The sequence below is a fragment of the Mustela nigripes genome, chromosome 6 (genome assembly GCF_022355385.1).
Source record: "Mustela nigripes isolate SB6536 chromosome 6, MUSNIG.SB6536, whole genome shotgun sequence".
Lineage (NCBI taxonomy): Eukaryota > Metazoa > Chordata > Mammalia > Carnivora > Mustelidae > Mustela > Mustela nigripes.
This window is the reverse complement of record NC_081562.1, coordinates 61,122,711-61,135,321: the sequence shown is the minus strand read 5'-3', so window position 1 is coordinate 61,135,321 and position 12,611 is coordinate 61,122,711. Positions and strand designations below refer to the sequence as shown.

At 35.4% G+C, this 12,611-nt stretch overlaps 1 protein-coding gene across 1 annotated transcript in view; it reads left to right on the top strand.

Moving 5' to 3' along the window:
- The first annotated feature begins 325 nt into the window (after window positions 1-325).
- Window positions 326-12,611, top strand: part of PLCZ1 (phospholipase C zeta 1) — a 46,244-nt gene continuing 33,958 nt past the window's right edge. Inside the window, exons 1-2 of the mRNA XM_059404774.1 lie at window positions 326-454; window positions 11,672-11,903. Of these exons, the coding sequence (XP_059260757.1) occupies window positions 11,735-11,903 (169 nt within the window). The 5' untranslated portion in view covers window positions 326-454; window positions 11,672-11,734. The remainder of the gene's footprint in view (window positions 455-11,671; window positions 11,904-12,611) is intronic.

The following is a 12,611-nucleotide window of genomic DNA, read 5'->3' as shown; positions in this document are numbered from 1 at the left end:
ATCTTGAAGACCAGCTGTTCCCCAAGTCCAGGTCTTCAGGAAACAGACTATATTTCCACAATAATAACTTGATTTCTCAATATTTTTCTTTACTTGTAATTTTTTATGTTATATATGCCCTTTCATATTTTTATTACAGAATAGGACCTACTTTGTTTCCTTGTAAATATTATATATCATAGAATTATCTTGTCACTTAAGCACAAAATAGTCTATCCCTTAAAAATAAAAATGTTAAACTGAAGAGAAATCAAATACTTATTTAGGCATTTTAAGTACTTAATAATTTTCTGTGAGAATTTCCTTAACTTCTGTTTTTGTGCTTCATACATGGTTTTTGACGGAGATTCGGGATGAATTTAGAGGTGGAAAAATTAACGTAGACAAAACTTACAAATTACTTGAAAAATTAAGTATTCCGTGCAATTATATTCATGTGAAATCTATTTTCAAGGTGAGATGATATCTGCTCCCAGTGTACCCCACCCTAGGAAGGACTTGATTCAATGTAGGGAAATGTCAATAGCTACTTGGATGCTTTCTGCAGAAAATACCTATGAAAAATTAATCTCTTGAGAATTAAAGCAATTAATTATGCTAAATATATTCATAATCAAGAAGGAGAGACTTTAGGTAGGTGGCAAAATGAGTTAGTGATAAAATTTGAAATAATACCAGATTATTTATTTAGCACTATTAGCTGAATATAGGAATGTTCACATAAGATTAGGATTGGTCATATGATTAGATCAAAATCATACAACTGATGAAATGGTAAATGGATTTGATCTTAATAATTCATAGAAGGAATGAATAATCTTGAGAAAAATGGCATTTTATTCACCTCAAAGTAGAAAATCATGCCCAAATTTCTCTTTGTTTGAAGAAGAACCAGTAGGGAGGGAACCTGACTCCATTCTTTCACTAGAGGTTGGAGGGAAAGATCATAACTAGAAGAGAAAAAGTCAAGCGTTCAGTTGAGTTTTGCATTAGGAAGATGGCAGATTTCTTGGTGATACTAGATTGGCCAATCCAGATAGTTAGGAAGAGAGAAATCCTGAATCTGATAGTGCTTTTTGAAAGTGACTACCCAGATCACAATCTATGTTGAAACGTTTCTATTATTGCCAAGTGTGAAGCTTGTGCTATCTACTGGCAAGCTAATCAGTTAGCCTGATATAATTTCATGGATGATGGCAGAGGCAGGTTTCTGGTTCGGGAAAAGTAACTTGTTACTCACAAAAATAGCAATTGAAAGAGAATCAGCATTTTGGTGCCATTTCTCCCAGCCTCAGTTCCCAAAGTGTGATGTGATGAGGGCCGGTGCACACATGCATATGCGGTGGATTGTGTTACCAGAGAGGGACTGCAAGTGTAAGGAAACCGCATCTTTTATTATGAGCCATAAGCCTGCCTTGTCTTTGCCCAGGAGGGTGTTATTATCACGCCCAGAAAACCTACTCTTTCCTATGGAAGGAGATACTATCTTTTCATTACACAAACGTCCTTCAAAAAGCTATATATATATATATTTCTTAAGAGCTTGCCGTAAAAGGCAAGAATTTCAGCTTGCTTTGGTGAATGCAAGTAGCCTGTGCTGCCATAAGCTATCAGAACTTTAATCAATTCATGTCTAATACCAGACCTAGAACACAAGTTTTTGTGCAAGATCTTTACATATAGAATTTCCCCCCAGTGGTGTCACTCAAAGGGAGAAACAATTATGTACTTTCTAGTTCAATAAAATTCACATTTAATATAATATAGAGGTAATGTATTAAATCTGTATCAAATGTGAAATATGATAAATCTTACTCTGTGATTATCAGGTTGCTTTGAATTATCTGCAAAATAAAGATATGCACCTGAAATGCACTTGAGTAGAATGCATGCCATATTTACAAGTATTATGTAGAATGTGCAGCAGTTATAACAAGTAAAGAAATAGCTCCTTAATTGAAACTGACGATTATTTGGACATGGCAGGAATGAAGATCTGTTTTGTTTAGCAAAACCTTTTTGGAGTGGCTGTGAAAACAACGTGAATTATAAAAATTAGAGGGGCAGAGGTTGCTTAGAATTTTCCCAAAGCCTCTTTCAAATGACCTCAAATAATTTAAAGCACAAATTGCCTATAAACAAGGCTGATGATCTGGATCAGCAATTTTTATCTATTAAAGTAATTCCCCAAGGGCCCTTTAATAAATAATACTTTGCTTTCTTGGGCTAAGTTGTCATATATGCATTAAAATGTTAATTAAATAGAATGCAAGGGAAGGTGTATTAGCCAACTGAATTTTCTGGATAGCTAGAAATTAAGCTGCTTAAACAGTGGACTGCTTTGCTTCAACTTTTGATGTTTATCTTTCTACACTTCATGGGTACACCTTGTAGCCAGAGAAAATAAAGTGAATCATAATGAATCTCATTTTGGTGACCAAAATCTCCTAGTGTTTCAGGGCTGTTGTTATTGGCAAGCTCAACAGGCATGGAGATTCTTTATTCCACTAGATCTTAACTGTGTAGTGCTTGGCAAATCAGAAGTTTCTCTGAGCAAACGTCGTAATCTGCAGAATGGGGATACCGATCTAGTTAACTTTGGAGGATTGTGCTGAATATTAAATATTTGTGAATGTGTAGTAGCAGGCTTGGCAAAGAGTAAGCTCTCAATAAATATTAGGTGAAGTTATAACAATCATAATTGTGCAAAATATATAGAAAATTGCATTATATTTATTGATTTCTTAAGAAGCTGGCATAAATTCTGATGTGAATTTATTTCCTTATTGGGTAAGTATTTATGATGAAATTTAAGTAAAGACAATGTACCTTCATGACCTTAGGAAAATATTCTTAAATTTCATTTTACAAAATTAATTATTGAGTCATGACTTGAGGAGCAATTCCCTAAGATTTTTTAATCTCTTTGTTAAAAAATCTTTATTGCTTTACTATTGTCTTTAATTTGTAGCATGCAAGATGTTTTATAAGAAATATAGGAAAAATATTTATAGGAAACATGTTTTATAGGAAATTTCAACACACATTGCTAGCCTGAGATTACCTTCTTGATTGTAGTCGAGTATGAAACAACATCCTTCTTAATTTTAAAAATTCATGTTGTTATTGGGCTTAAGTTTTCAAATTCTCTAAGCAGTTAATAGCCATTATTAAATCTATAGTATGTAGATTTAGATGGCATTCTGTCAGAAATTTTGGATTGTGAAAAATTAATAAAGTGGTGTCTTTCATCAGAAGGAAAAGAAATGCAGAAATTACCCTTTTATAAGCAGATTATAATAAATTTCATAGGTAATACATACAGGGAATCTGAGGAGACAGAGACCCAAACGTGGGCTTCCATAAAAGAAGCCATTGTAGAGGTAGCATTCTTGTTGGTGCCTGAAGAATGAGAAGCAGTGTGTAGGGTACAGTGCGAGAAGTGCTTGGGGAGTAAACGGTAATGAACCATGACTTGCATGTAGGATGCATGAAGGGACTGTGAGAAATGGCTGCAAATGCTAGGCATGGCCAGATGACAAAACTCCTGAGTGGTAGGCTATGGGATTTGTATTTACTTTTATAGGCAATGGGTAGCCATTGAACATTTTTGAGTAGGGAAATAGTGCAAATTTTAGAATGAATCTGGCAACAATGTAGAGTGGTTTGAGAGTTAAAAGGTAGAGAGAGGAGGGAAAGTGTATCTCTGCCGCCTCTGCCCTACAAATCTGCAACTTGGGTTAACTCAGCCACTTATATTTTTGTTTGGTTCCCTCTCAAGTTTATGATTTCTTACCTTAGTAGGTCCTCCACAGTCGAAGCTTATTTTTAATCTCAAAAACAAATAGCTCCATATCCTTTCATAAATGTTACATTCTCTCTGTTAGCAGTTAAACTGAAAGAATCTTTCACATTTCTTTCTCTACTTCTCCAATGATTCATTGCAATACATTGTGCCTTTTTACCTACCTTGAAAACCTCAATTTTTTAAAATGGTAAATACAATGGTTAGGCTCTCTCTGCATTTTATTTATCCCTGTTTTCTTAAACTACTCTCCATTCTGACTTCTAAGACATCACTCTCTTCTAGTTTTCTTTTAAAATTTCTAATCATTCCTTTTCCATCTGTCCTGTCATCATTTTTTCTTTTGCTGTTATCTTAAAGTTGAGTTCTTAATTTTCTCTTCTTCTTTTTTTTTACTTTATATACTATTCTGAGCAATTTTATTAACTTTTCTTTTTTCTCCAGTTTTATTGAGATACAATTGATATACAAGATTATATTAGCTTTAGGTGTACAACATGATGATTTGATATATGTGTATATTGAAAAATTATTCCCACAACAAATTTAGTAAATAGCCATCAGTTCACATAGGTGCAAATTTATTTTTCTCATATTAGAACTTTTAAGATAACTCAGGTTAGCTTAAGTTATCTTCTAAGATAACTCAAATATACAATATGGTATTGCTAATTTAGTTACCAGACTGTGCATTACATCCCCGGAACTTATTATTATATATGTGACGTCAGTGTTAGTTACATCAGTCTTAGATGGCTACATGTTAGCCATCATGTACACTTTATCTCTAGTACTTGTTTATCTTATATTTGGAATTATTTATCTTATAGTTAGACTATTTATCTTATATAATATATAATTAATATATATCATATAATATATCTCTCATATATATCTTATATAATATATATCTTACATAATATGTAGATATATTATATCAATATATCTATATTGAACTATTTATCTCATAATTGGAAGTTTGTACCTTTTGATCACCTTCACCCATTTCTTCCACCCCTATCAACCCTGCCTCTGGCAGTCATCAATCTGTTCTCTGTTATGTATGAGTTCAGTTTTTTTTTTAGATTCCACATAGAAGTGAGATCATATAGTATTGGTCTTTCTCTGACTTATTTCACTTGACATAATGGCCTCAAGGTTTATCCATGATGTCACAAATTATAGAATTTCCTTCTTTAGTATTACAGAATAATATCTTATTCATATTTTCTCAGTTCACCTATTGATAGACATTTAGGATGCTTCCATGCCTTGGCCATTGTAAATAAAGTTGTAATAAACATGGAGGTACAGATATGTTTTCAAAATAGTGATTTTATTTCCTTTGAATAAGTATCAGGAAGTGGAATTGTTGTATGATATGGTAGTTAGTTCTATTTTTAATTTTTTTGAGTAATCTTCATATTGTTTAGAACCATTGTTTGAATTCTTGATCGGGTAAATCTCTTTTCTCTGTTTCATGTAAGTCTGTTTCTATTTGTTTTGTTCTTTTGTTTGGAACATATTCCTGTTTCTTCATCTTCTTTTACTCTCTGTGTTAGCTTCTGTGCATTAGATGGAACAGCCACTTCTACCTTTGAAGGAGTGGCCTCATTTGGAAGATCATACTTACTGCTCAGCTCAGTCTTAGCTTTTGTTTGGCTCTCAAACTTTGTCCAAGCAGCCTACTTTATTCTTAGTGGCTCCCAGTCATTGAGGGAGTGCCAAGACCTATCAGTGTTCTAAAGGGGAGGATCCCAGTCAGCGCCCACATGTGGGCTAATTAGAAGCCCGATCCCCCAGGTGGCAGATTGTAAAGCACATACATACACCTCTTTCAGAGAAAGACTGGAAGTGAGTGTCTCTATCAACTCCCTCTGCACCAATTTCCAGGGGGACAACTGGCCAAGGATTTTCTCTTTGTTTGCCACAGTTCTGCTGAACCTGTGAGCACAAACCCTACTGGCTATCAGATCCAGGCTGTCAAGGGATTTTCATCCCTTGAGTGGCAGCCATAAAAGCTGGGTGTCAGATGTGTGCACAAGCTTGTTTCAAGGGAGATGCTGGTGATCTGGAGGGAGGTGGAGAGAAAACATGAAGATGGTACCTGCGGGCTTTCCTGGTCTCCGGGGAAGATTGCCGTCTGCTCCTACACCTGTGTTGGATCAGAAGCATGACTCTCAGGCTGTAGCTTTTAAGATAAGCATATAGGCCTCTTTCAGGGAAAAACTACATGGTAGTTGGCTATCCCTGTGCTGGACTCTGGAAGGAGAGCCACCTTGAGTCCTTGTGAACTGTTAAGAACTATTTACTATTGTAAATAGTGTGTCTTTGTGGATCTTGCTGACACAAGCTGCAGCTGGCTTTCAGAGCTGGGTGTTTTGGGAGCCTCCCTCTCTGGTGGAAGTCTTAAAAGTTGTGGACTAGAAGTTGGGTCCAAAGCCCTCACTCCTCAGGGAGAAGCAGAGAGTTGTGGGTTCTCTCCCAATTATATGTCACCATGTTGTGGACTGATTGTGTCCACGTTGGTGGACAGATTATGTCTCAGCCTCTCTGCCCTATTTTGATACAGATTTTTTTCTCCTTTGCCCAATATGTAGGCAAGTTAGTTCAATGAACTAGTTTTTGGGTTTCCTGCAGAGGGAACTGTCCCATATGTAGTTGTAGACTTGGCATGTCCATGGGAGGAGGTGAGTTCTGGAGCTTCCTGAGTCACCACCTTATTGCCTTTCAAAGACTTTCATTACCACCTTAATGGGAACAAAGCACACGTCTTCCACCTTGAACAACAAAGTCATGTATGCTACTATTTGTTCATCACCTGCCATATTCTAGGCGCTGTGTTAGGTTTTGTTAGGTTTTTGCATTGGTTATTTTAACATACATCCAAGGAAGTTGTTATTAGCCTCTCTTTACATATAGAGATATTGAGGATAAGAACATTGATATAATTTGTTTATGTCATATTACTGTGGATATTCATGTCTGGGTCTGTCTGCCTGCAAAATCCTTGTGTTTTCTCCTGTAATACACCAATCCTCATGCCCCATCCCAACCAGTTGTCTTCTGGCTGTCTTGGCTTGGATGAAGATACTTCACCTTTATTGTGTTTAAAATAAACCATCCTTCCTTTCTAACCTGTCTTTCTCGTTTTTCTTGGTGATGGCAGCACCATTCTCTCAGCTATCCAAGCCAGAAACCCGAGAGAGTCCCAGCCTCTTTCTCTTACCTTACCTCCACATCAGATTTTCAAATCTTTTAAGGTCTATTTTATTCCTACACAAAGTCAACTGGTCTCCAACTGCTCTCTACTCAAAGTGTGTTCCTCAGACTAGTACCTCTGACATCCCCTCGGAGCTTGTTAGAAATGCAGAATCAGACATATTGAAGCTGACTCTGCATTTTAGCAAGTCCCTTGGTAACTGACACGTCCATTAAAATTTGAATAGCCCTATAAATTGGTTCCTTGTTTTTAATCCTACCTTGTATATTAGCTGCCAGAATGATTTTTCTAAAAAAAAAAACTATGGGATTTCCCTCATTATAGCTCATCAGTCAGTCTCTGGTTGAGAATGATGTCTGAGAGCCTCAGTGTGAAATCCAAAGGCCTCTAGGATGTAGTTTTGGCTTCACCCTTATCACTCACTGCAGCTTCACTAACATCTTCTTTAATCACACTCCTGTTTTGTGCTTTCATGTGGTTATTTGCTCTGATCCCAACTATTAGAATAACCCTTTTCCTCCTCACTTTCAGGCAACCATTCTTTCTTCTCAATGAAAGTTCAGCTCCAGGATTGTCTCTTCTATAAAGACCCTCTTTTGTCTCCAAGAAGAATTGCCCAACTTCCTTTTTCTGTTGTGTATAAAGTTTCCATTGTAATACTTTCATGTCAGCTTTCCTTTTCTGGAATATGAGCGTACAGAGGCACTGAAAAGGTGTTGCCTTTACATCTTTAGTACCCAATTTTATTTCTGATCCACATATTTAGTTAGGAAGAAAGGGAAGATAGAAGATAGAGTTTCTAAGCGGTTTAAATTAGTATGTCAGAGTTTGGGGGAAAAGGTGGCAGGTCATACGATTTCCTGTGATATATTTTGAATACTCTGTTTTTAGTGTAATTTCGGAGACCAATTTGAAACACCTCATCTTAATTTAAAAGTGAATTCTGTGTTTTGATAGCCCAACTTTCTTGTGAGGTCACTTATTTTAAGTGACACCTCATCTTTTTACTAGCAAACTGAGCAAGGGAAAATGGTAACATGAAAAGCTTTAATCCTGTTTTCTGAAAGCGTACTGTCAGAATATCAATAGAATCAATTTAATATGTTCTTTTATACTCATGTTTTCAATCATTCATTCAAACATAGTCACTAATGTGCTATGCTAGGGGAGGTCCAGGACTAAACATTGGCAATAAAAAGGATAAAATACCTACTTTCACGGTATTCATGGTCTTAAGGTAAGACATATATTTTTAAATTATATGTAAACATTGAATGGGTTGTTTGGTAAAGTTCTTTTTGTAACGCCTTGTAGAGACTAACCACTTAATGAATTTTTTTTAAACAAGAGGAAAATGGCTTCACTGCTCTTATTTTATGCTGCATTTATAAATGATTAATATGTAACATTTCTAAAACCTATAGTATTCCCTGAAGTGGGGCCCGAGATTTTGCATATTTTTAGTAATATATATTTAAAAATATCTTTCCCTGTTCTTCCTAGGTTTAGGGATATATCAACTCTTTATCCCATTAAATGCACAGATGTCACCAGAATCATAAAATTGTTTAGGTGATAGATCATGTTCTTAATACCTTCTGTCAGGCATTATTTTGTTCTTTAAGGTACTAAGAATATAAGAAACAAATGGCAAGCTTCCTATCCAAGGCAATTCTAGAAGGGATTTGGGGTGGGGGGAGCTTTCATTCCAGGGTAATAAACTTAATTATAGAAGAAGATTCAGAGTCTTATAAAAACCCAGAGGTGGGCTATCTGATGTGGCCTGGGGGAGACAGAAAAGAATATTTGGGAAGACTTCTAGAGGAGGATACTTTTCTAAGAATTAGTAAAAATTAGTAGGTTAGGAAGTGAAAGAGAAGTGTTCCAGACAGAAGAAACAATAGCAAGTTAGTTTGGTATTTATACTGTAACTAATTCAGAGCACCCAAAGTGTGAGGTACAAGAAAGAAAAGGATTAGAACAGACACCATCAGAGACATCTTAAAGGACCTGGGATGCCAACATGATACAGTTCAGGTTTTGTCTTGAAGAGAAAAAAGAAATTAGTGAGCAATTTAACAGGTGGTTAATGGGATCAGATTTGTATTTTACACAATTTATTTCTACTTATATACTGTCAATATGCATGATGGTGTACTGACATGTCTTTCTTCCTGATGTTTCTCTGTGTGGTTTTGGAGTTAGTTCAAATCCTGTTCTACCCTGCCTGTGGGACCGGGGACAACTGACCTAAGATTTCTGAGCTCCAGTTTTCTCCTACAGGGGAAATATTAAATAAATACATTGGTACTCTGTCAGTTTTGCTGCTATTATGTGTGTCAGTCCTCAGATTTGAGTCTTTCTTGCTCACCACTTTCCTTTCTCCTGCTTCCCCTGCTGCTGATTTTGTTACCCGGGCTCCCTCATTACTGACTTCTGTTGCTTTCCTTTTCCTTCTCTCTTTCCACTAAAATTAAAACTTTCCATCTTCAGTAATAGAATTTTGACCTATTCGGTGTGGTTGTTATTTTTTGGTAATTGAATTAATGTTTGGCTGTTAACTCCTTTGGGTTGGATCAAGGAGCAGTTATTTGGATTTGTGGAATTTTGTTTGAACTTTACATCTCTAGTTTTTTCTAGTATCAGAGGACAACTTTGATCTTTTGGGAAAAACAAAACAGAACAAGTCAGATGGCCAAATTTAAACCTTGCTTGAGAGTAATAAAACCTTCATTACTTAGCGGATAATGTATTTTTTTTTTTTTGTATTTTATTTTATACTGCTACTTAGTAGGACTGTAATTTTTAATTTACACAGTTTTGTATAACCAAATTGGCAGGAATTACAGGCACACTTGACTTTTATGGGTTTGTTAAAGATCTTATAACAAATTATGAGTGGTATGGGGCTAAAGTAAAATAAATTTAATTCTATGACATTGGCTTTAATCCAGAATTTAAAAATAGTAAGTTGAATCTTGTTAGTCTACTCAGATAATTGATAAAATGAATTATTTAAGCGTATGTAATTTTAAGGTGCTATTATCATTGAATGAGCTCTGGGCCCAATTTGACAAGAACAGATCCCAGCTTTTCTGCCAAGTTTATCTTCATCTCATTCGCACTTGGGGCTTCATTCCAGTCCCTGCTTCCTCGTGCTGCTCCATATATATATATATATAATATATATATAATTCCTTTGTGAATTATATTTGATTCCCAGCTCAGACTGCCTCTTGGATCCCTCGTATCCAACCACCTGGTCTACCACTGAACTTCTGCTGTTGAACCGTTAGAGGTTCATTTCATGAGCAAAAGTGCAAAAGATGAGACGATAGGCTGGATGATGTGAAGGAAGCAGAACTTGATAGGACATAGCAATATACTGATATCTAGAACAACCACTTATTGTATATTTTCAGTCCTCACAGCAACTTGATGACATAGGGAGTGAAAAATCCCATTTTTCAGATGAAGAACAGGAAGCTCAGAGAGTTTAATTTATGTGTCCCAAATCCCACATACTTTGGGGCTAGGGATATAATGTTAGCTCCAACTGTTTATAAATTGTCAGATTTTTACCACAGTATAATGGCCCTTCAGGACATGTTCCTTATACTCAAGCTGTTTGCAATATCAGGAGAAAGTTAAAATATAAATAAATAGCTTCATTTGAAATTAAGGGTCCTTGTAAGTGCAATGCCTACTCTCCAAAGTTTTCTATTTGTAAGTGATTCTACTAGGTTTTTTTTGGTTGTTGTTTATTAACTGTTCCCCAACTATAGACATTCCTGATTTCTCTCCTCAATGCATATAACATTTTAATACGTTGAGTCCTCGTGACTTCTCTGTTCATAACTTCACTGATCCTTGTTCTTTAGTTTGTACTCACTACCTCCCACCTGGTTTGCACTTCTCTGTTCCATCCTGCTGTTCTCCATTGCTTCCAATTGGTCATGCCCAATTATTCTACACCTTTACTTCTGCTAGCTGTTTTCCTACTCAGAACCTCACAGTATTTCTGATGCTTTTAATAACTGGACACAGCCCACTTTCTTGTTTCTGTTTCATAAAGCTCAAGCATGAATTTTCCAGAAGAGCCAGGTGAATCCACTCTTTCTTACCAGAACCCACCTTGTTGGTGATTATCAATGATTATGTACTTTCCACTTCCTCAAGATGCTACGTAGCTACTGTAGTTACTGTAGTGCTAATACCACTCCTGCAGCTTCTGAAGTTTACAATGACCTTGAATGTCTCTGATTTACTCTGATGTTTATGCACATCAGTGGCATGGGATTACAAACCATCTCACATGGCTAAAAGAAGGTTCTGAAGGCGAGTGGAAGAGAAAAAGGAAACATGTAATTGAAAAACAACCTAGAATCCTCATCATTTCCCACACCTTTTTCCATTCCCACTATGGCCACTGGGTTTTAAGTGGTGATTTTTCACTTACCTTTTTCTACTTTGGCATAATTTCATACAGTTTTATATACTTTATTTGAGATAAGAATCCAGTGTAAGATTCATCTTCCTTCAAGTATTAATTGTTAAATATATTACACAAATACACTGATCTATTTATTTTCTGTATTTTTTATATTCACAATGTGAACCCACCAGTCATTTTTTTTTAGTAGGCTAATGACAGGCTGAAGCAAGGAAGAATCACCATAGAAGAATTTAGATCAATTTATCGAATTATGGCACACAGAGAAGAAATTATTGAGATTTTCAACACATATTCTGAAAACCAGAAATTTCTTTTCGAGAAAAATCTGCTTCAATTTTTGATACAAGAACAGTATGCACTTGACATGACCAAAAATACTGCTTTTGAGATCATTCAAAAATATGAGCCTATTGAAGAAGGTATGCTTACATTTCGAAGTTTTCTCAAATATCTAAATGTGAGGTATTTTTCTATGAATTACAGTTATCAAATTGAAATTTTTGGATTGGTCATATTTATTTTGGATAATGTAAAATATTGACAATTTTATTTCTTTATTTTAGAGATTACATATGTACTTTTAGAAAATTGCACTGCAAAAACAATTACATTCTTTCCTACTTCATTGACTAGCTTCCTTTTTTTTTTTTTTTTTTTTTTTAAACTTGGTATATCTCTTAAGTGTTCAGAGATGAGCTTAGGCCTGGAAAGCAAGATGAGATTCTGTTACGTGTACTGTGATGAAAGAGTCTTCTTTTTCATTAATAACTTAAACACCAAGTAATAGTCTTTTATATTTATACATTATACTATTGAAAAATATATAGAAGTATTAAAGCTAAGTGAAAACTATTCTAAGAAAAAAGTAAAATATAAAATCATTACTTTCTTCATTGTTTATACACATAATTGTCTATAACATATCATAAACATTAAAAAATTTTCACTTTTCCTTCATTTTTGAATATAGTCATCTGGTTTATTTTATTTTATTTTTTAGAAGATTCATTTATTTGAGAGAGAGAGGGGGAGAGAGCACAAGTTGGGGGAGGGGTAGAGGGAGTGGGAAAAGCAGACTCCACGCTGAGTAGGGAGCCTGACATGGGGCTGGATCATGACCTGAACTG